At 40.7% G+C, this 22,500-nt stretch overlaps 1 protein-coding gene across 3 annotated transcripts in view; it reads left to right on the top strand.

Annotated features, from left to right (window-relative positions):
- The window catches only part of LOC143289608 (serine--tRNA synthetase-like protein Slimp), a 55,961-nt gene that overhangs the window by 20,773 nt on the left and 12,688 nt on the right, over window positions 1-22,500 (top strand). For all 3 annotated transcript variants that reach the window (XM_076598647.1, XM_076598648.1, XM_076598649.1), the window contains exons 8-14: window positions 248-389; window positions 5,907-5,933; window positions 7,138-7,219; window positions 11,473-11,556; window positions 13,771-13,814; window positions 15,778-15,884; window positions 19,318-19,411. In XM_076598647.1, the coding sequence (XP_076454762.1) occupies window positions 248-389; window positions 5,907-5,933; window positions 7,138-7,219; window positions 11,473-11,556; window positions 13,771-13,814; window positions 15,778-15,884; window positions 19,318-19,411 (580 nt within the window). The remainder of the gene's footprint in view (window positions 1-247; window positions 390-5,906; window positions 5,934-7,137; window positions 7,220-11,472; window positions 11,557-13,770; window positions 13,815-15,777; window positions 15,885-19,317; window positions 19,412-22,500) is intronic.

Below are 22,500 nucleotides of genomic sequence, written 5' to 3' on the forward strand. Positions count from 1 at the left end.
AAATTACTCTGCACCCCCACACAACCCCAGAACCCCCCTCCTCCACACACTCATTCCTAGGCGACGTATCGCAGCTTCCAGGGCACACACACACACACACACACACACACACACACAAGCACACACACATATGCCCATATCTCCCCCACCCCTCCCACCCACACACATATACAAATATATATATATAATTTTATGCATAGTGGCATGTAAGGAGTGTAACGGAGCTGAAGTGAAGTGTGTTGGACAGCACCGTGGGGCCGAGGGCGGTGTACCTTCTTGGAGAAGTGGCGGAGCTGGAGCAGTCCCTACTGCACAATGCTGCCACCTGTGTGAGGAACAGGGGCTTTTCCCATGTCGCCTCGCCGGAAATCTTCCGCACCTCCGTGGTGGTACGTATGTACGTATGTGGTGGTGTCGGGTGATGTGGTGTTTCTCAGGTCGGTGCAGAATTTGTGGTCTTTTTTGTTGTTGTTGTTGTTGTGTGTGAATTGTATTGTATTAGATTGGTGGTGAATTTGTTGTGATCTTTTTAACTCACTTGTGTAAACAAAGTGAGTCTATGTTTTAATCCGGTGTTTGGTTTTCTGTGTGTGTGTGTGTGTGTGTGTGTCCGTGGTAAACTTTAACATTGCCATTTTCTCTGCAAATACTTTGTCAGTTGACACCAAATTTGGCATAAAAATAGGAAAAATTCAGTTCTTTCCAGTCATCTTGTTTGTTGTTGTTGTGTTTGAATTGTATTCTATTGTATTAGATTGGTGGTGAATTTGTTGTGGTTTTTTGTTGTTGTTGTTGTGTTTGAATTGTATTCTATTGTATTAGATTGGTGGTGAATTTGTTGTGGTTTTTTGTTGTTGTTGTTGTGTTTGAATTGTATTCTATTGTATTAGATTGGTGGTGAATTTGTTGTGTTTTTATTTTGTTGTTGTGTTTGAATTGTATTGTATTAGATTGGTGGTGAATTTGTTGTGGTTTTTTTGTTGTTGTTCTTGTTGTGTGTGAATTCTATTGTATTTTATTGTATTGTATTAGATTGGTGATGAATCTGTTGTTTTTTGTTTGTTTGTTGTTCTTGTTGCGTATGAATTGTATTACTCTTTTTTGTCACAACAGATTTCTCTGTGTGAAATTCGGGCTGCTCTCCCCAGAGAGAGCGCGTCGCTACAGTGAAAGCCCCACACATTTTTTTGGTATTTTTTCCAGCCTGCAATTTTATTTGTTTTCCTATTGAAGTGGATTTTTGGATTTTTGTGTTTTTTTTCCTACAGTATTTTGCCAGGGACAACCCTTTGTTGCCGTGGGTTCTTTTACATGTGCTAAGTGCATGCTGCACATGGGAGCTTGGTTTATCATCTGATCTGAAGGACTAGCGTCCTGCCACCACTCAAGGTCTAGTGGAGGGGGGAGAAAATACTGTGTGACTGTGGGATTCAAAACAGTGCTTTCTGATTCTCTGGCTTTCATGCTGGGGGTTTTAGCACCAGGGCAACACTGATGGGTTGTGAATTTGTTGTATTTGTGTGTGTGTGTGTGAGTGTGTGAATCAGAATCAGAATCAGTTTTAATGTCAAATAAACCTGAACAAGGTTTATAAGACACGCATGCAAATAAAATAGATAAATGTTGAACAAGAGATTGAGAGTATTTTCCCGTAGAATCGGGAATTCGTCAAGGATGTCCCTTTTCACCGTTAGCTTTTGTTCTCGCTATTGAAATTCTAGCTATAAAGATACGTGGTTGTAGACACATAAAAGGAATAGAGTTAGGACAACCCGATGATAATTTGTTCCTTAGATTACTGAAGATAGCTATGTATGCAGATGATGTTACTTTATTTTTGCAGGATGAACATGATATGTTACACGTGTTAAACATATTTCAAGATTTTTCTAGGTTTTCAGGGCTTGAAATAAATCGCTCTAAATCAGTTGCAATGTGGCTAGGAAGTAAAAAAGATTGTACTGATACTTTTTATGGGTTTCCTTGGAGGAAAAAGATTAAAATTCTTGGCATTTTTTACGCCAACAATACTTCTGCGTCCTCTTTAGAAGAGAACTGGGTGTACAGAATTGAGAATATCAAAAGAATTATTCATTCATGGGAAAAGAGAGACTTAAGTGTAATTGGAAAGATAAACATAATAAAAACTTTTCTTATTTCTCAGATTGTTTACATTATGCAGGCTTTCATTATTCCAGAAAAGGTACTTATATCGATCAATCAAATACTTTTTAGATTTCTTTGGCGTAAACAGAATTGCAACAAAAAAGCTTTTGAGAAAGTTAAGAGAAGTGTAGTATGCAGTGGTTTTGAACAGGGGGGGCTAAAGATGATTGATGTTAGGCAAATGCAGTCAGCGTTTCTTTTGCAATGGGTGGTGCGTCTTTGTAGTGCAGGAGAACACGAAAAATGGGTTCATGTACCCAGGAAAATGTTGACTAATTTTGGTGTATTTAACATATGTTTTTTCACAAACGTAAAGAGTACTGTATTTAAGTATTTGCATCTGGTTAATTCTCAGTTTTGGAGGATGGTTTTGCAAACATGGTTAGATCTTAATGTGCAAGGAGGTGAAACACCATATTTAAACCTATTATGGAATAACAGACACTTAAAGTATCAGGGAAACGTTCTTTTCTTTCCTGATTGGGTCAGGGGTGGGATAATAAATGTAAAAGATATGTATAATACTCATGGCATTTTTACCTATAATGACATATGTTTGAAAATCGGAGAGTCCCCAGCAAGAATATTAGAGTACAATGTTGTTGTTGCTGCTGTTCGACAGTTCACCTCTGTGATTAATGAACAAGAGAGGTCTGACATCGACCTGTCAAATATTCCTCCTTTCTGTGGTAAGAAATTACTCACTTGTAAAGACTTTAGATTAGTATTGTGCAATAACACCTACTCCATACCATGTGCCATCAGGTTTTGGAATCATAAATTTGGTGTAGATCTGAATAAGAAAATATGGAAGATTCCCCGTCTATGCTCAAAAGAAACACGCTTAAGAGTATTGCAATGGAAAATCTTGCATAATATTTATCCAACTAATATCCTGTTGTGTAAAATGAGAAAGAAAGACAACCAAAGGTGTACCTACTGCCCAGAAGAAACTGATTATATTGAGCATTTCTTTTTTCATTGTCCGCCTGTCAAAGTATTCTGGGAATATATTAGTCAATACATATTAATTGAATATAATGTAAAAGTAATTTTGTCTGAAACTGATGTTTTGTTTGGGATACCAGTCCTACACAAGACCCAGGACCATACACTGATGCAAATCAATCATATTCTTCTGATTGCCAAAATGTGCATCAGCATATATAAGAAAACTGGATCAAAATTACCATTGTCAATGATATTTGAAAATTAGCTTAGATATCGTAAGATTTGTAAGATTTCATAATATAAATTGCTTGCATGCACGCATGCACGCAAACACACAAAAACATACACGCATATGCATATACATGCACGCACACATACACACATATCCTGGCAAGTACTGGCTTTTCTTCCCTTGCTGGGAAGGGAGTGAATTTCTTGCCACTTTAAACCTTTCCTTTGACCACTCTTCCTAGCTATCCCTTGTTCGCTTTCGCTTTACCTTTCAACTGAACAAGGGACGGCGCCTTCTGGGAGAGATGCTCAATGGAAAGGATGTGCCCTACCACTTCTAACTCCGCATACACTGTTACATACATGCACTAGGTCAACAAAACCACTGGCATGTAAACAAATGTAAACATTAAAAGGGAAGATAGGGTCGGCCCATTGTTATGATACAGATGACAGATCTTTTATTCATTTATTTATTTATTTATTGGGTTAAGATAGATGAGGAAGAGAGAGAAAGCTTCAATATCAAACAAACAACTCACACTAGGGCAACAATAAACCCAGACAGATGTAATCACTTGTCATACATGTTTAGAATGCATACATCAGAACACTAGAACATCAAAAAAACCCTGGCAAATGTACACAGACATCGAATATTCTTAAAAAGCATGCCTCAAGACACACTGGGGCAATTGCTGCGCCAGACGATAGGGGAAAGAATGAAAGTGATTAGTTAAGGTGTGTGGGGGAAAGTGGTGCATGAAAGGTAAATATGAGTTTGTGAAAGAAGAAGAAAAAGAAAGATGTGGGAAAAAAGAGGAGGATGGAGGTCCCACCAAAAAAAAAAAAAAAAAAAAAAAAAAAAAAAAGAAAGAAGAAAAGAAAGTGGGAAAAAGAGGAGGTTGGAGGCCCCCCAAGGAAAAAGAAAGAAGGGAAAAACAAAAACAAAAAAACAAACAAAAAAAAAAACAAACAAGAGATTGAATCACTCCTGCACGCTATGACGTTTTTGACAGCAGTTACCAACAAATTTCCCAAACAGCCCCACAAGTTTGTCTTCCAGTATTAGCTGACTGGGTTTAATAATATTTGGAAGGTATTTTTTGAATTTTTTGTATGAATTCTATTCTAATTTCTTTTTATAATTTGCATTCATCTAAGAAATGATATTCATCCTCTATTGTTTGACATTGTAAACATAGTATCTGTGTGTGTGTGTGTGTGTGTGTGTGTGTGTGTGTGTGTTTTGTTACTTCCTTCACCTTCTTTCATGTTAGTTTTGTGTGTGTGTGTGTGTGTGTGTGTATGTGTGTGTGTGTTTTGTTACTTCCTTCACCTTCTTTCATGTTAGTTTTGTGTGTGTGTGTGTGTGTGTGTGTGTGTGTGTGTGTGTGCGTGTGTGTTGTTACTTCCTTCACCTTCTTTCATGTCAGGTTGTTTTTGTTTTTTGTTGTTGTTTTGTTTGTTTTTGTGTGTGTGTGTGTGTGTGTGTGTGTGTGTGTGTGTGTGTGTGTTTTGTTACTTCCTTCACCTTCTTTCATGTCAGGTTGTTGTTTTTTTTTGTTTTGTTTTTTGTTGTTGTTTTTTTTGTTTTTGTGTGTGAGTGTGTGTGTGTGTGTGTGTGTGTGTGTGTTGTTGTTACTTCCTTCACCTTCTTTCATGTCAGGTTGTTGTTTTCTGTGTGTGTGTGTGTGTGTGTGTGTGTGTGTGTGTGTGTGTGTGTGTGTGGGTGTGTTTTGTCATGTGGCTGTTATTAGTGGGTTTTTTTCTTTGTATACAATTTTTTAATAATCAGTTTGGTCAAGGTGGACACATTTTCATCATGTGTAACAGTGCAGTTTTATAACACATAAAAAACCCCATTATACCTAGCATCAGCGCAGAGTTCTGGACACTTTGCTTAGCTAACGTAATGTGGAAAGAACACAACCCATACATTGTTTTCTGGGAAAAAAACAACAACAAAAACATATGGAGTATCTTATGTATGAACACATCTCTAGTTTTCCCATACATGATTATATAAAACACCTATTACACAGTCATGTTAAACATTATTACTGCAGACACGTAAGTGCACATGAATATGCATACATATATTATTTACATACTTGCATTCTTACACATTCACATGCATCTGTTCTTCAAGTATAAAAAAAAATCTATCACTGAGCCTTCATTGTTGTTGTACATTTTGATCTTTCATCCTACTTTGTTATGGGTTTTTGTTTTCAACAAGTTTTATATATGGACACCATTTTCTTGTAATTTGTTGTTGTTTTGAGGGGTGTGGGGGGAGGGGGGGTGATCAGGAATGTGCTGTTGTGCTTAGTATACTTAATTTGTAAGATTTTCTAAGAAAACATAAGCAGTTTGATGCTCACAATTAACCTGGGTACATCACGTCTCCCACTTTGTGTGTGTGTGTGTGTGTGTGTATGTGGGCAGAAGTATGTGTTTTGTACTCAAGATATTGTTCCCATTTTGCAATTTTTTTAACAGTAATGCCTTCATGTTTGCTGGTGATGTAACCTTTGTGTTTTTGTTCTAAACAGGAAGGGTGTGGACTGGGTCCTGAAAAGGTTGGTTGGATTACACACACTATACCATGACCCACTGGTGTGTGTGTGATTGTGTGTGTGTGTGTATGTGTGTGTGTGCGTATGTGTGTGTGTGTGAGTGTGTGCATGTGTGTGTGTTTGTGTGTAACTGTTTGTGTGTGTGTGTTTGTCTGTGTGTGTGTGTGTGCATGTGTGTGTGTGTGTGTGTTTGCTTGTCTGTGTGTGTGTGTTTGTCTCTGTGTGTGTGTGTGTATGTGTGTGTGTGTGTGTTTGCTTGTCTGTGTGTGTGTGTGTGTATGTGTGTGTGTGAGTGTGTGCATGTGTGTGTGTTTGTGTGTAACTGTTTGTGTGTGTGTGTTTGTCTCTGTGTGTGTGTGTCTGTGTGTGTGTCTGTGTGTGTGTGTGTGTGTGTGTGTGTGTGTGTGTTTGCTTGTCTCTGTGTGTGTGTGTGTGTGTGTGTGTGTGTGTGTGTGTGTGTGTGTGTGTGAAAACAGAACTTGAAGCCCAGAAGAGAGAGATGGGAGAAAGCAGAGATGATGAAGGGAAGCCAAGAGATGTGAAAACATTCATGGACTTTTTGGTGCTAGGGTGCTGATGCTTTTTAAAATTTCCATTCAGCAAACACACACAGACACACAGACACACAAGCAACACAAGCAACACACACACACACACACACACACACACACACACACACACACACACACAGAAAGACACACACAAACAACACACAGACATACAAGGACTCACACACAACACACACACAAAAACACAAAGACACAAACACACACACAACACACACACACACACACACACACACACACACACACACACACACACACACACACACACACACACACACACACACACAGAAAGACACACACAAACAACACACAGACACAAAAACACGTGCACACACAGACATACAAGGACTCACACACAAACACACAACACACACACACAAAGACACAAACACACACACACAACACACACACACAAACACACACACAAACACACACACACACACACACACACACACACACAACACACACACAAACACAAACACACACAACAAACACACACAACACACACACACACACACAACACACACAAACACACACACACACACACACACACACACACACACACACACACACACTTTTAGACTTTGTGAATCAGATGATGGTCCCCTTCACATGATGTGGGTTTTTTTGGTTTTTTTCAGGCCCTGAGTCTTCAGGCGAAAGAGGAGGAAAGGGAGAGCAATGCGTATTTCCTGAAGGGAAACTCTCTGCTTTCTTATGCAGGTACTGTTGAAATAAGCATTCATGCCACTTTGATCATTATTGACAGCACATGGTTGACTTTGCTGAAAGCACTGGTAATAATGATAATCACTTATTTATTTAGCACTGAATCTTGTGCAGAGACAAATCAAAGTGCTTTCGCACCAGCCATTCACACGCATGCATAACTGTAAAACTGGAGAAACTGAAGGCAAGGAAGAGGCAGGGGGAGTGGGGGAGGCTATAAAGAGGTGGGTTTTAACTCACTCGCTGCCATTGTCCGCATATGCGGACATCGTCGGAGAAAGCGTTGGATGCCAATGTCCGCATATGCGGACTTGGATTTGAAAAAGTCGTGCTGTCGGAGTGACGCGTCGGATGCGAAAATCAAAAGCAGATGTGATATCTTACGTCACCTCTGGTCAGCTTTTCATTCACACACGCTGCATGTGTGTCGCGATAAGCTCAACCGCACTTGATAACAAAGCGTGCCCCCTGTCAGCTTTGTAAGTTGTTTGACAAGATGGCGTCACGGCGAAGTGTTCGACACGGTCGGAGAGGTGAAATGTTACTCAGCGTCGAAGATGCTTTGGAAATGATCCAAACTGAAGGCTCTGATGTCGAAGGAGATCATGTTGATTCTTCGGACAGTGAATTTGAACCAGATCCCGATGAACTAGAAATATATTCGGCCGCTGAAGAGAGTGTTTACAATGGAGAGGAAAGTGAGGAATATGTGCCTGCGGATGAGACAGACACAGACGACGAAACCACTGAGGAAACGGACGATTTTGCAAGTGTTTTCACCAGTGATTGGACTGACAATTTTTCCTTTTTCCCTCTTGCACATCCCTTCACTGGCATACCAGGTTTGTCAGCTGACTGGCCAGTCAACACCCAGCCGGTTGAGTTTCTTTCTTTGTTCTTTGATTTTCATTATGTAGAGACAATATGTATTTTTTTTTTGTATGTGTGAATTTCAACTTTCTTCACCACCTGTTCATACTTCATTGCATGCACTAGGTCTTCAGTTCCTCAAAGTGTTAGAATGTGATGTGGAACATGTTGGTGTACCTTTCTGATAGGTGCAAAAAGGCTAAAAAAAAATACACAAAATATGGATACTGCGATCAACATCAAGATGGTGAGTAAATACTTTGATTTTTTGCACACATATGGAACAACATTCCTTGCATACATATACTAAATATCAATTGTCTGGGTGTTTATTTGTTTTTTTTACAATTTTTTCCCCATCCTATACAAACCCTGGGTTTTCAGGGATTGGCAAGGGCAAAAACTCTTGGCATGGAGTGAGTTAAGGCCAGACTTGAAAGAGCTGAGTGTGGAGACCTGGTACTGATAATTTGGATGGTATTGTTGAATTTGATGCCGCTCTGTTGATGTGTTTTTCATACTACTGTGTGGTTCATAGTGACTTCTATGATGATCTGTGTGGTTCATAGTGACTTCTATGATGATCTGTGTGGTTCATAGTGACTTCTATGATGATCTGTGTGGTTCATAGTGACTTCTATGATGATCTGTGTGGTTCATAGTGACTTCTGTGATGATCTGTGTGGTTCATAGTGACTTCTATGATGGTCTGTTACTGTGTGGTTCATAGTGACTTCTATGATGATCTGTGTGGTTCATAGTGACTTCTATGATGATCTGTGTGGTTCATAGTGACTTCTATGATGATCTGTTACTGTGTGGTTCATAGTGACTTCTATGATGATCTGTTACTGTGTGGTTCATAGTGACTTCTATGATGATCTGTTACTGTGTGGTTCATAGTGACTTCTATGATGGTCTGTTACTGTGTGGTTCATAGTGACTTCTATGATGATCTGTGTGGTTCATAGTGACTTCTATGATGATCTGTTACTGTGTGGTTCATAGTGACTTCTATGATGATCTGTTACTGTGTGGTTCATAGTGACTTCTATGATGATCTGTGTGGTTCATAGTGACTTCTGTGATGATCTGTGTGGTTCATAGTGACTTCTATGATGATCTGTTACTGTGTGGTTCATAGTGACTTCTATGATGATCTGTTACTGTGTGGTTCATAGTGACTTCTATGATGATCTGTGTGGTTCATAGTGACTTCTATGATGGTCTGTTACTGTGTGGTTCATAGTGACTTCTATGATGATCTGTTACTGTGTGGTTCATAGTGACTTCTATGATGATCTGTGTGGTTCATAGTGACTTCTATGATGATCTGTTACTGTGTGGTTCATAGTGACTTCTATGATGATCTGTGTGGTTCATAGTGACTTCTATGATGATCTGTGTGGTTCATAGTGACTTCTATGATGATCTGTGTGGTTCATAGTGACTTCTATGATGATCTGTTACTGTGTGGTTCATAGTGACTTCTATGATGATCTGTTACTGTGTGGTTCATAGTGACTTCTGTGATGATCTGTGTGGTTCATAGTGACTTCTATGATGATCTGTTACTGTGTGGTTCATAGTGACTTCTATGATGATCTGTGTGGTTCATAGTGACTTCTATGATGATCTGTGTGGTTCATAGTGACTTCTATGATGGTCTGTTACTGTGTGGTATGATGGTCTGTTACTGTGTGGTTCATAGTGACTTCTATGATGATCTGTGTGGTTCATAGTGACTTCTATGATGATCTGTTACTGTGTGGTTCATAGTGACTTCTAAGATGATCTGTTACTAATGTGGTATGAGAAGAAAGTGGATAGATAGAAAGCAGAAATAAAGGAGAAGAAAACAGGAAAAGATGGAGATTGATTTATATTTCATGGTGCATTTTTCTCACACGATGCATTATTTTATGTTTCAGCTTTCTAAAAACAAAGGTTACATTTAAAAAATCTGGTTTACATTTCAGCTTTCCCATTAAGAGAGGTTACATTCTTAAAAAAAAAAAAAATGTCCTTACATTTTTTATTTCTAAGACCATAGCTTACACTCTAAAAATGTGTTTTCCCTTGTAGAGAAGTTCATATCTGCACGAGGGAGACGGAAAAGACAGATAGAGACAGGGACTGAGAGAGAAGAAGAAGAAGATACATTCAGATGTATAGAGATATAGATAGATAAATAGATAGATAAATAGATAGACAGATATAGGAGATACACCACACACACACACACACACACACACACACACACAACATTGTTGTCTGCAAATGCACAGAAATTTGTTTTTTGGTTTGAGTGCAACATTGCTGACTCACAATACTTCACTGGCTTCCTGTAAAAGCAAGAATTCAATACAAAGTAGCTTGTCTCTGCTTTCAGTGGCTCCATCACAACAATATGCCTGGGTATCTTTCAGATGTCCATCCATGCCATCCTTGTAGGTCCCTAGTGGCTGGCAGTTGACACCTCTCTGCTGACAGTTCCTCACTTCTCCCTTCAGACCTTTGGCAAAAAAAAGAGAAAAAATCTTTCTCTGTCTTTGCTCACACAGTCTAGAACTCCCTGCCTCTACCTCTCAGTAAAACCCAGTGGTTTTTTGTTGTTGTTTTTTTCAACATTCAAAAAATAATGTAAAGACACACTTATTTCCACTTCACCTCGCATGGTGCATACAAAAGACTGTCTGTTTGTGTATAGTGATGTATTGTGGGGATGTATGTGTGTGTGGGTGGGGGGGTGGGGGTGTGACTGCTTTTAAATTTTGAATTTTAGAATGTAGGTTTTTGTCGTATTGTGACATGTATGATTGGTGAATTTTCAGTTGTTGTGATATGTTTATTTTGTGAACTGTAATATTGGGAATAGTTTTAAGTGTTGTGATAGGTTGTTTTTTTTAAGTATTGGGATATGATATTGCATTGTTTAAGCTTTTTTGTGTGATATGTGTGATGAGTGTATGCGTGTGCATGTATGCATGTGTGTGTGTGTGTAGTGTGTGTGTGTGTGTGTGTGTGTGTGTGTGTGTGTGTGTGTGTGTGTGTGTGTGTGTGTGTGTGTGTGTGTGTGTGTGTGTGTGCATGTGTGTATGTGTGCATGTGTGTGTGTGTTTGTGTGTGCATAAATTTGTACTGGAGAGTTTGGTTGGCTGACTGTAAAGGGCGATGCATGTTTTTTTTTTTTCTTCTTTTTTTTTTTTTTTCTCTTTTCATTGCATTGTTTAAATGCTCATTTTAAACGTCAGTGTTTACATTGCACTGCACAGTTGAGCATGTTCAACATGGAAATGTGTTTTATGAAATGAATTATTAGTATAGATTATTATTATTGCCATTACTTTTTTTCTTTCTTTTTTTCTGCGTTTCAGCTTTGTTGACCAGGATACAAGTGAGGCAGGAAGAGCTGCCTGTCAGAATGTCCTCCATTGGTCGTCACTACCGGCCACACGCAGGTCCCACAGCCAATCACAGGCTTTCTTTTATTTAAAAAATGTTGTTTTTTTCATTCGTGGACTGCAACTTCCACATTGAATCACACACACACACACACACACACACACACACACACACACACACATATATATATATCTATATCTGTATATATATGTGTGAGTGAGCTTTTGCATGTTTGACCTTCTCACTCCACCATGTGGGCAGCCACACTCATTGTTTTTCAGGGGTGTGATTGCCAGGTATGTTCGTTTCCACAGCCCATGGAACGCTGACATGGATGATGGGATTTTTAGTGTTCATATTTGATCTGACATGGATGATGGATTTTTAGTGTTCATATTTGATCTGACATGGATGATGGGATTTTTAGTGTTCATATTTAATCTGGCATGGATGATGGATTTTTAGTGTTCATATTTGATCTGACATGGATGATGGATTTTTAGTGTTCATATTTGATCTGACATGGATGATGGGATTTTTAGTGTTCATATTTGATCTGACATGGATGATGGGATTTTTAGTGTTCATATTTGATCTAATGTGTGAGAGGTGAGAGGTCTGTTCAAAGTAAAAAATAAATTTAAAAAAAAGAAAAAGAGGCTACAAGAGCAAGGTACACAACGTCAAGTCAGTGCTGTGTATGCTGCTGATCCTGCCTGCACACAGGTAAATGAAAGATGCTTGCTGGATTGGTAGCATAAGTGGCACTGACCTGAGGTTGTGTACCATGTGATAGCTGAATCAGTAGCATAAGTGGCTCTGACTTGCTGGATCGGTAGCATACGTGGCACTGACTTGAGGTTGTGTACCATGTGATAGCTGAATCAGTAGCATAAGTGGCTCTGACCTGAGGTTGTGTACCATGTGGTAGCTGAATCAGTAGCATAAGTGGCACTGACCTGAGGTTGTGTACCATGTGATAGCTGAATCAGTAGCATAAGTGGCACTGACCTGAGATTGTGTACCATGTGATAGCTGAATCAGTAGCATAAGTGGCACTGACCTGAGGTTGTGTACCATGTGATAGCTGAATCAGTAGCATAAGTGGCTCTGACCTGAGGTTGTGTACCTGTGTGATAGCTGGATCAGTAGCATAAGTGGCTCTGACCTGAGGTTGTGTACCTGTGTGATAGCTGAATCAGTAGCATAAGTGGCTCTGACCTGAGGTTGTGTACCTGTGTGGTAGCAGAATCAGTAGCATAAGTGGCTCTGACCTGAGGTTGTGTACCTGTGTGATAGCAGAATCAGTAGCATAAGTGGCTCTGACCTGAGGTTGTGTACCTGTGTGATAGCAGAATCAGTAGCATAAGTGGCACTGACCTGAGGTTGTGTACCATGTGGTAGCTGAATCAGTAGCATAAGTGGCTCTGACCTGAGGTTGTGTACCATGTGGTAGCTGAATCAGTAGCATAAGTGGCACTGACCTGAAGTTGTGTACCTGTGTGATAGCTGAATCAGTAGCATAAGTGGCACTGACCTGAGGTTGTGTACCATGTGGTAGCTGAATCAGTAGCATAAGTGGCACTGACCTGAGGTTGTGTACCATGTGATAGCTGAATCAGTAGCATAAGTGGCACTGACCTGAGGTTGTGTACCTGTGTGATAGCTGAATCAGTAGCATAAGTGGCACTGACCTGAGGTTGTGTACCTGTGTGATAGCTGAATCAGTAGCATAAGTGGCTCTGACCTGAGGTTGTGTACCTGTGTGATAGTTGAATCAGTAGCATAAGTGGCTCTGACCTGAGGTTGTGTACCATGTGGTAGTTGAATCAGTAGCATAAGTGGCTCTGACCTGAGGTTGTGTACATGTGTGATAGCTGAATCAGTAGCATAAGCAGCACTGACTTGAGGTTGTGTACATGTGTGATAGCTGAATCAGTAGCATAAGCAGCACTGACTTGAGGTTGTGTACATGTGTGATAGCTGAATCAGTAGCATAAGCAGCACTGACCTGAGGTTGTGTACCATGTGATAGCTGAATCAGTAGCATAAGTGGCACTGACCTGAGGTTGTGTACCATGTGATAGCTGAATCAGTAGCATAAGCAGCACTGACTTGAGGTTGTGTACATGTGTGATAGCTGAATCAGTAGCATAAGCAGCACTGATTTCAGGTTGTGTACGTTGTGCATGAAGAGAGTTACCACTTTGTTGTCTGTTGATCTGTTAAACGCAGACAGAAATGTGACACAGCTGCTTTGTTGATGACAGGGGATGATCTGCCGGGATTGTATGGGACAGTCCAGTCATGTAGAGTGAGTAGACTGGTGTACTCTATGTGTGTTTGTGTGTGTGTGTGTGTGTGTGTGTGTGGTGTGTGTTCATGTGTGTGTGTGTGTGCATGTTCGTGTGTGTGTGTGTGTGTGTGTGTGTGTAGTATGTGTGTTTGTTCAAGTGTGTCTGTGTGTCTGTGTGTATGTGTGTGTAACTTCTGCTGTTGCTGCTGTTCTTGTTCTTCTTTTGTTATTGTTGATGTTGTTTGTCTGGTGGCATCTCTGTCTCTGTGTATGCATGTGTGTGTGTGTGTGTGAGAGAGAGAGAGAGAGTGCATGTGTGTGTGTGTGTGTGTGTGTGAGAGAGAGAGAGAGAGAGAGAGAGAGAGAGAGAGAGTGCATGTGTGTGTGTGTGTGAGAGAGAGAGAGAGAGAGAGAGAGAGAGAGAGAGTGCATGTGTGTGTGTGTGTGTGTGTGTGTGTGTGTGAGAGAGAGAGAGAGAGAGAGAGTGCATGTGTATTTGTGTGTGTGAGTGAGAGAGAGAGAGAGAGAGAGTCTTTGGGCATGTGAACAAGTGCACGTACATCATTTAGTGGGTGTTGAGAGGACATTGGGTGCCTGGTTTTCAGTTTCTAAAGGAAGCAGCAAATCATGCTTTGCTGACTGATCCATTTTCTGCAACATTAGCTTAGAGAAGAAAGAAAGGAAAAAGAAAAAAAAAAAGAAGGAAAAAAAAAAGAGGCTGATTTGATGTTTTAACTCTTACATCCCTGCAGTTTTCCGGTTTACATGATTTTTTACCCTTCATTTCTGGAGCAGAGAATTCCCCCTTTCCTTCCAGCAGCCTGGAAAATCGGTTCTCGCGGTAAGCACTTTGAACTCCCCGCGAGTCGCGTCATCAGTGCGCGTCATCTATCTTTGACCGGGTCACTAGTGGGGCAGTGTTTATGAGTGGAATGGATGCCAGACACCCCCTTCCCCCTCCCTAGGCCATGGGAAAGTGGGTGCCGCTACATTCTTGCCAATGTGCTGTGTAGACACACGGACACAGAAAAACGGAATGTGTAGAAAGTTCGGATTGTGACCAGTTTTCTGATGATGAGTTTTACAACGCTCTAACAGATAATGATTTTGATCTGTTTCAAATGAATGACAAGGAGAGAGTGCGATTAGCTGTCAGAAGCACAGATAGCAGGTGATGAAAAGTTCAAAAAGTAACAAGTGTTAAAATTGTTGTGTATACTTGTGCAGTAACTGGCATGACTGCTTCAAGGTATATCACACACGTGTCACCTTTGTGTGGCATATTACGTGATGACTGTGACACAGACATGCGTATTTAGAGACAGTATCGTTTCTGAATAATTTTTATTCAAGAATTGTGTAGATAATGATCTGATTCTGGCTCAGTGACTGCTAGTGTAGTGAAAGGCGTATATTCTCTTTGAGACAAAGTTCAAATAATTCATGTGATAAGGACAATAGCAGTGTCAATTGTGACAGTTTTTCGTGGATATGACTAGCAGTGTGGCACTGAGATACATATGAGGCACTACTCGGTGAGTACCTGCATGATGTGCATACTCTTCAAGCAAAACACTGTCCTGCATGTCATATGTACTTGTATGCATTGTGTTTGACCCCAAAGTCACCTGTTTTACGCCTGAGTGTCACCAGAGATGTCACCCTATAGTGTCAACAGGGTCTCAGACAACTTCTCACATCAATTCTGAACACAACAGTATATGACAATCTCAGTGTATCAAGAGTATGCAAACCATATGAGGATTTCAAAGTTCCAGTGGAGAAGATCTAGACAGGAACAACAACTATGGGTTGTAAAACAAGGCTGACTGATGATGATTTACATTTTCACACTGCCAGAGCCTAAAATTAAAGCTATTTAGGCAGTAAAAGGCTGACTGATCAGTAAGAAGTTGTGACGTTTCAAAGCGTGGGCTCCTCTTGTATTGCCAAAGAACATGTCCTCCTTCCCCACCATCAGCTGACGATGTTTGGCGCCGGCCGCAGCGGAGAGGGGGTGATGGAGTTGCATGACGCCATGGTGACAGCCACCTGGGACGTGGTCCATACCCTGGGTTTGCCGGCCAGGTGGGTCTAATGAACACATAGTGTGGCTGCCCAGGAAATGGCATAGCAGAATTCAGTTTACCATCAGTGTGTGTGTGTGTGTGTGTGTGTGTGTTCTTTAGTTTAGCATCTTTTCACTATCAGTGTGTGTGTGTGAGTGTGTTTGTGTGTGTGCAGGGTGTATTTTGTAGCCTTTTTTTGTTGTTGTTGCGATTATTCATATCTGCAAATTGTAGTATTGTATTGGTGGATACAGATTTTTGTGGGTTTCTTTCCACGTCTATGTCCTTATGTGCTCTTATTTTGTATACTGCACCATTGTGTATGTACTGTTTCATGTGAGGTGCTTAGAGCCTGTCTGTGGGGAGTTTTTTGCACCATACAAGTACAATATAATATTGTTGTTATTATTATTTGTATTTGTATATTTGTATTGGTATTGGTATTTCTTTTTATCACAACAAATTTCTCTGTGTGAAATTTGGGCTGCTCTCCCCAGGGAGGGTGCGTCGCTACACTACAGCGCCACCCATTTTTTGGTATTTTTTCCTGCGTGCAGTTTTATTTGTTTTTCCTATCGACATGGATTTTTTCTACAGAATTTTGCCAGTAACAATCCTTTTGTTGCTGTGGTTTCTTTTACGTGCTGCAGCGGGACCTCGGTTTATCATCTCATCCAAATGACTAGCGTCCAGACCACCACTCAAGGTCTAGTGGAGGGGAAGAAAATATTGGTGGCTGAACCGTGATTTGAACCAGCGCACTCAGATTCTCTCGCTTCCTAGGCGGACGTGTTACCTCTAGGCCATCACTCCACTTTTTATTATCTTGCTTGTAAAAACTTAGTCGTTGAATGAGGGAAAGTAGGAGTTGCATCAAATCAGTGCAGAAGAAGGGTGGTGGCGGGGTGGTGGGAATAGGTTGAAGATGGTGATGGATAGATTCATTAATAGTTTATGGGGTTCCCCCTTAAAGTGTTGCTACTGTATGGATTGCATTATCATTTCCAGTGATTGCAGCAAAGCAGTTTTTCACCCCTTGAACTTCACAGTTGTGTCTGATTTTTCTCTGATTATATGTGGGTAAATATCGGGAAGAGGATTCAAACCAGTTTTTTTCTTTTGTTTTTTTTTGGTGAATGCAACTTAATGGAAGTAATCCAACTGTTTCCATTGAAAAAACAAAAATCACGTAACAAAATGAGTTGTTATGCTTTCCTTTTCGCTGACACCAACACTGGTGCATTTGTGGAATCGTGTTTGAACCTTCCAGTTTGAAGATTTTTGACACAAGAATTGTGGAACTTAGTGCTTGTTAGGCACTTATGTGGTGTAGTGTAGCGATCTACATTTTCTGTTCAGTTTGTGATTGCTGCATCAGTGTCAAAAAAAGAAACTAACCATTTTACATGTGAGGCAAACACAATATAATTAGTTATGTCTGTGAAAAAAATGTTTGACATTAGCTTAATGCAGTAGCGTTTCTCACCATATGCTGTGTAGAATGTCTTGAAGGTCTTGTTCATATTTTTTTTTGTTACAGGAAACATCTGTACCCCTTGAGTGACTGAGAATCTCAGACATGATTGTAACCAGGTTTTGTGAAACTGTCTGAATCTATTTTTGATAAAAACGACAACAGTTAATGACTATTTTGTATGCTCACAAGTGAAATGTCATAGAATACTCTGCACTTTTTTCCCTGGCAAATGATGAAGGGTATTTCCAGTTTCATCTTAAATGAGACAAGTCAATGACTTAATCAGGTGTATGGAACGCTCAGATTTGCAACTGCTCAAAAACATTACTTTGGCATGTTCATTCCTTCAAAGTTCTGTCTATGAAATAAAATAGATTTGATCCGAGACTCAAGTTTCAAGTTTTAATTATCCTTTACCTCCTGTTGGTGTATGGAGGATTACTGCAAAATAATCTTTTCATGCCCGGAACAAACATTTCCAAATACACAACAATGTCACATAAAAGTTGAGAAAACACAAATGTCTTTTGACTCCAAAAGTGTAGCTAGGCAACATTTGTAAATCTAATCATCTTACTCCAGCTGAAATGACTTTTTTGCCTCCTTTGAGCATATTACAAAAATTAAAAACCGATTTTGGAGAAAAATATTTTTTAGGAACATATCTAATTGGTAACTGATCATAACTGGGACATTCCGTTTTGAAATGAAACTCATCCCCAATCACAGACATGTTTCAAACCTTACAAAGCCGTAACTCTTGTGGCATGCCTTTGTGTCTCCCTGTTTCTATTTCCAGCTTATGATTACTACTTCGAAATCTGAAGAAGCTGATAACGTAATTATCAGGCATTTGACATATATTTTTCTCTACAAATCCACTGATACATACTGAGCCTACCATCTACTGATAAGCGTTGATTTCTAGCTCTCTGAAGTGAACAGAAATGTTGCATAGTCTAACCCCCACCCCCACACCCCCATATGTTCCTATGTGGTCAGCTGGTCTGTAGGCTACATAAGATAATGATACTTTCAGGAGTGAGTGTGTGTGTGAGTGTGTGAATATTTTAGAAAGCTTATAATATGTGCTGTGTTTCAGAAAGGTGATAATGTGTGCCATGTTTCAGGAAGGAGATGTGTGTCATGTTTCAGGAAGGTGATAATGTGTGCCATATTTCAGGAAGGTGTGTGCCATGTTTCAGGAAGGTGTGTGCCGTGTTTCAGGAAGGTGATAATGTGTGCCATGTTTCAGGAAGGTGTGTGCCATGTTTCAGGAAGGTGTGTGCCATGTTTCAGGAAGGTGATAATGTGTGCCATGTTTCAGGAAGGTGTGTGCCATGTTTCAGGAAGGAGATAATGTGTGCCATATTTCAGGAAGGTGTGTGTCATGTTTCAGGAAGGAGATAATGTGTGCCATGTTTCAGGAAGGTGTGTGCCATGTTTCAGGAAGGTGATAATGTGTGCCATGTTTCAAGAAAGTGTGTGCCGGTGTGTGCCATGTTTCAGGAAGGTGATAATGTGTGCCATGTTTCAGGAATGTGTGTGCCATGTTTCAGGAAGGTGATAATGTGTGCCATGTTTCAGGAAGGTGTGTGCCATGTTTCAGGAAGGAGATAATGTGTGCCATGTTTCAGGAAGGTGTGTGCCATGTTTCAGGAAGGTGTGTGCCATGTTTCAGGAAGGAGATAATGTGTGCCATGTTTCAGGAAGGTGATAATGTGTGCCGTGTTTCAGGAAGGTGTGTGCCATGTTTCAGGAAGGTGATAATGTGTGCCATGTTTCAGGAAGGTGATAATGTGTGCCATGTTTCAAGAAAGTGTGTGCGGGTGTGTGCCATGTTTCAGGAAGGTGATAATGTGTGCCATGTTTCAGGAAGGTGTGTGCCATGTTTCAGGAAGGTGACAGTGTGTGCCATGTTTCAGGAAGGTGACAGTGTGTGCCATGTTTCAGGAAGGTGTGTGCCGTGTTTCAGGAAGGTGACAGTGAGTGCCAGAAAGCTGGCTCCCTCGGAAGGTTTACGTACAGAGGTTCAGGTGTGGGCGCCGGGGCTTCAGCGGTTTGTGCCGGTGAGGGAGAGAGAGAATGTTGTGGGTCGATTCTTTTCATCAGCAGTGAGAGAGAGGGAGAGAGAGAGTTAGAGTTGAGGCTCAGTTCTCTATATATGTGGTGAGAGAGAGAGAGAGAGAGTGTGTGTGTGTGTGTATGTGTATGAATGAGAATCAGAATCATATTTACTTACCACAGATAAAGGTTTATAGACACAACAGCAAAGACCCGAACCAGTGAAACTGAGTGTGAGATGCCCGAGTCATAATGTGGCATGGTAAACATCTCTATTTTTTGCGGTTTTTTTGTTTTCATTTCTTTTATAATTGATACTTTGATCTAAAGAATGAGTACTTCTTTCTTTCTTTCCTTCTTTTCATTAAGTTTATAACTAATTATTGTTAGTTTGTAACTAATTATTGTTAGATCATAACTTGTTATTGTTAGATCATAACTTATTATCGAAGGACTATGACTTTCAAACTAGGAGGCAAAATTGCACTGGCTCTTAGTGCTGCAGTCTTGGGGGGCTAGTTGGCCATTGTGAACCATCCCAACACCGACTGCCCTAAAACCTTCTTGAGAGTGGGGATGTAACTTGGGCAAGACACTGTCCTCTATAATTAAATTCTAGCCCTAATAGTCGGGACAGCAGTTGCCTCCTCTGCTGTTCCGATGGTCATAGTCGGACACGACTGACTATCATACATTGTTATTATTATTGTTACATTATAACAAAGTCTTTGACTGGCAGGGGACTCTTTCTGTCCGCCCTCCCCCCCTGCCCCCCCACATCCTCCTCCCCTTCCTTTGTATCAATCATTTCAACAACTTAAGCAGCACAAAAGTTGCTGCATAAATTCACATTCTTCTTCGTCGCCTCCTTCTTACTTCCTCAGCAAGTGAAGCGCTTGCGTTAGACGTCACTGTTGACACGTGATCAGTCACTCAGTCACATGGCCAGTCAGTGAGTGATGTGACCAATTTGTCATGAGATCAATCACAGTCATGTGATTAGTCACATAGTCATGTGGTCAGTCAGTCATGTGATCAGTCACTCAGTCACGTGATCAGTCAGTCGTGTGATCAGTCACTCAGTCACATGATCAGTCAGTGAGTGATGTGATCAATCACACAGACATGTGATCAGTCACTCCAGTCACGTGATCAATCACACAGACATGTGATCAGTCACTCCAGTCACGTGATCAATCACACAGCAGAATGTGTCTCCTGACTGGTGTTTTCCCTCCGTTTTGAGGAAATGTGTCTCCGTCATTTTTGTGGCCAGCGTGTTCATCTCTGTCAGTGTGTGTTTGTGTGTGTGTGTGTGTGTGTGTGTGTGCCGTGGAAGCTGCGATACTTAGACTAGAAATGAGTGTGTGGAGGAGGGGGGTAGAGGAGGTGCACGGTAATGCGTGTGTGTGTGTGTGTGTTGGAGCTCATGTACGTTTATATGTATTTGACTGTGCTTTCATATATGTGAAACTGCATGTCTGGTGCATTTCTGTTATGCATGTGTGGGTGTATGTGTGAATGTGTGTCTTCATATTTTACATTTATTTGCTTATTTATCACCATTGTTGTCTTATTTATTTATTTATTTATGTTTTATTATTATCATTTTATTAGTATTACTAATATTATTACTACTACCTTTTTCTATATTATAATTATTATTTATTTATTTATTTATGCAAGCTTATCTATTATTTATTCCCCCGTTTTTTTTTTGTTTGTTTTTTTTTGTTTTGTTTGTTTGTTTTTTTGTGTGTGTTCTCAAGGCCTGACTAAGCGCGTTGGGTTACGCTGCTGGTCAGGCATCTGCTTGGCAGATGTGGTGTAGCGTATATGGTTTTGTCCGAACGCAGTGACGCCTCCTTGAGCTACTGAAACTGAAACTGAAACTGTGGCCAGCGGTCATGTGGACAGCAGTCATGTGGCCAGCAGTCATGTGGCCAGCAGTCATGTGGACAGCGGTCATGTGGCCAGCGGTCATGTGGACAGCGGTCATGTGGACAGCAGTCATGTGGACAGCGGTCATGTGGACAGCAGTCATGTGGCCAGCAGTCATGTGGACAGCGGTCATGTGGACAGCAGTCATGTGGACAGCATGTTTCATGTCTCAAGTTTTCACCAGGTTCAGTTTCAAGAAGGCGTCAGATACATATATATATATATATATATACAGTAGAGATTGCCACTCCAGCAGTGCCCCCCAGCGGTGACTAAATTAATTTCTGGTGCAGCCATCGTCTCTCAAGACGGAAGAAGGCCGACGTCGACACCACATGTAGGGGTGGGGGTGTTTGAGGGGGGCAGGGGGATGGGGGAGAGGGAGTAGGTGTTGACCATCACCTAACGCAGTGCCTTGATCAAGCCTAGAGGCCGTTTTCACCCATCACACACACAGGCAAAGCTACAGCAGTGGGTCCTCTGTGTCCTAAAAGCTGGTGTTCCTGTAGCCAGTGGATGAATTTTGAATGAATTTTCTTGAACCCACTTCCCATTCACAACACCCCCAGACTGCCCCGGCAGGAAAAAAGCCCCTTGCTCTTCGCAGCACCCCCCACACCACCACAAGGGTGTTAATCAGGGAAATTGTGATTGGCCAAAGCATGCTTTTTTGTTGTTGTTGTTATAACGCCCTGTCTTCGTGGCAAAGAAACATAAAAACAAAGCAGGAAATGAACGTAATTTCAAGAAAGAAAAGACCAGTGCAGTTACAGTCAGTGGTATAAATAGTAAAGTGCCTTTGAAACCTTACAACAGAAAAAAAGTTGTTTGAATGGGATGTTAGAGGAAAGAAAAAATGGGGGTCATTGATGTAGGGGTTGTTTTTTTTTCATTGTAAGAAAATAGTTTTGGTAAAGTCTGGTTAAATCAAGGTGTTCATAGCATGAATTATTCCATACAAAAACAAATCCATCAGCGTTTGATTAAAATGACAAGCATGGAATGGACATGCTGAAAACAGCAGTAGATTTAGTATGTCCATAACGTTTTGCAAGCTGCATGATACGAAAGTGTATTTGACATTTGATATGGACAAATATTTGATCATTGTAACCAGACGAGTTAGACCAGGTGTGTCAGGTTTCGCAACTGA

This window comes from Babylonia areolata, chromosome 14, assembly GCF_041734735.1.
Source record: "Babylonia areolata isolate BAREFJ2019XMU chromosome 14, ASM4173473v1, whole genome shotgun sequence".
NCBI classification, from domain to species: Eukaryota; Metazoa; Mollusca; class Gastropoda; order Neogastropoda; family Buccinidae; genus Babylonia; species Babylonia areolata.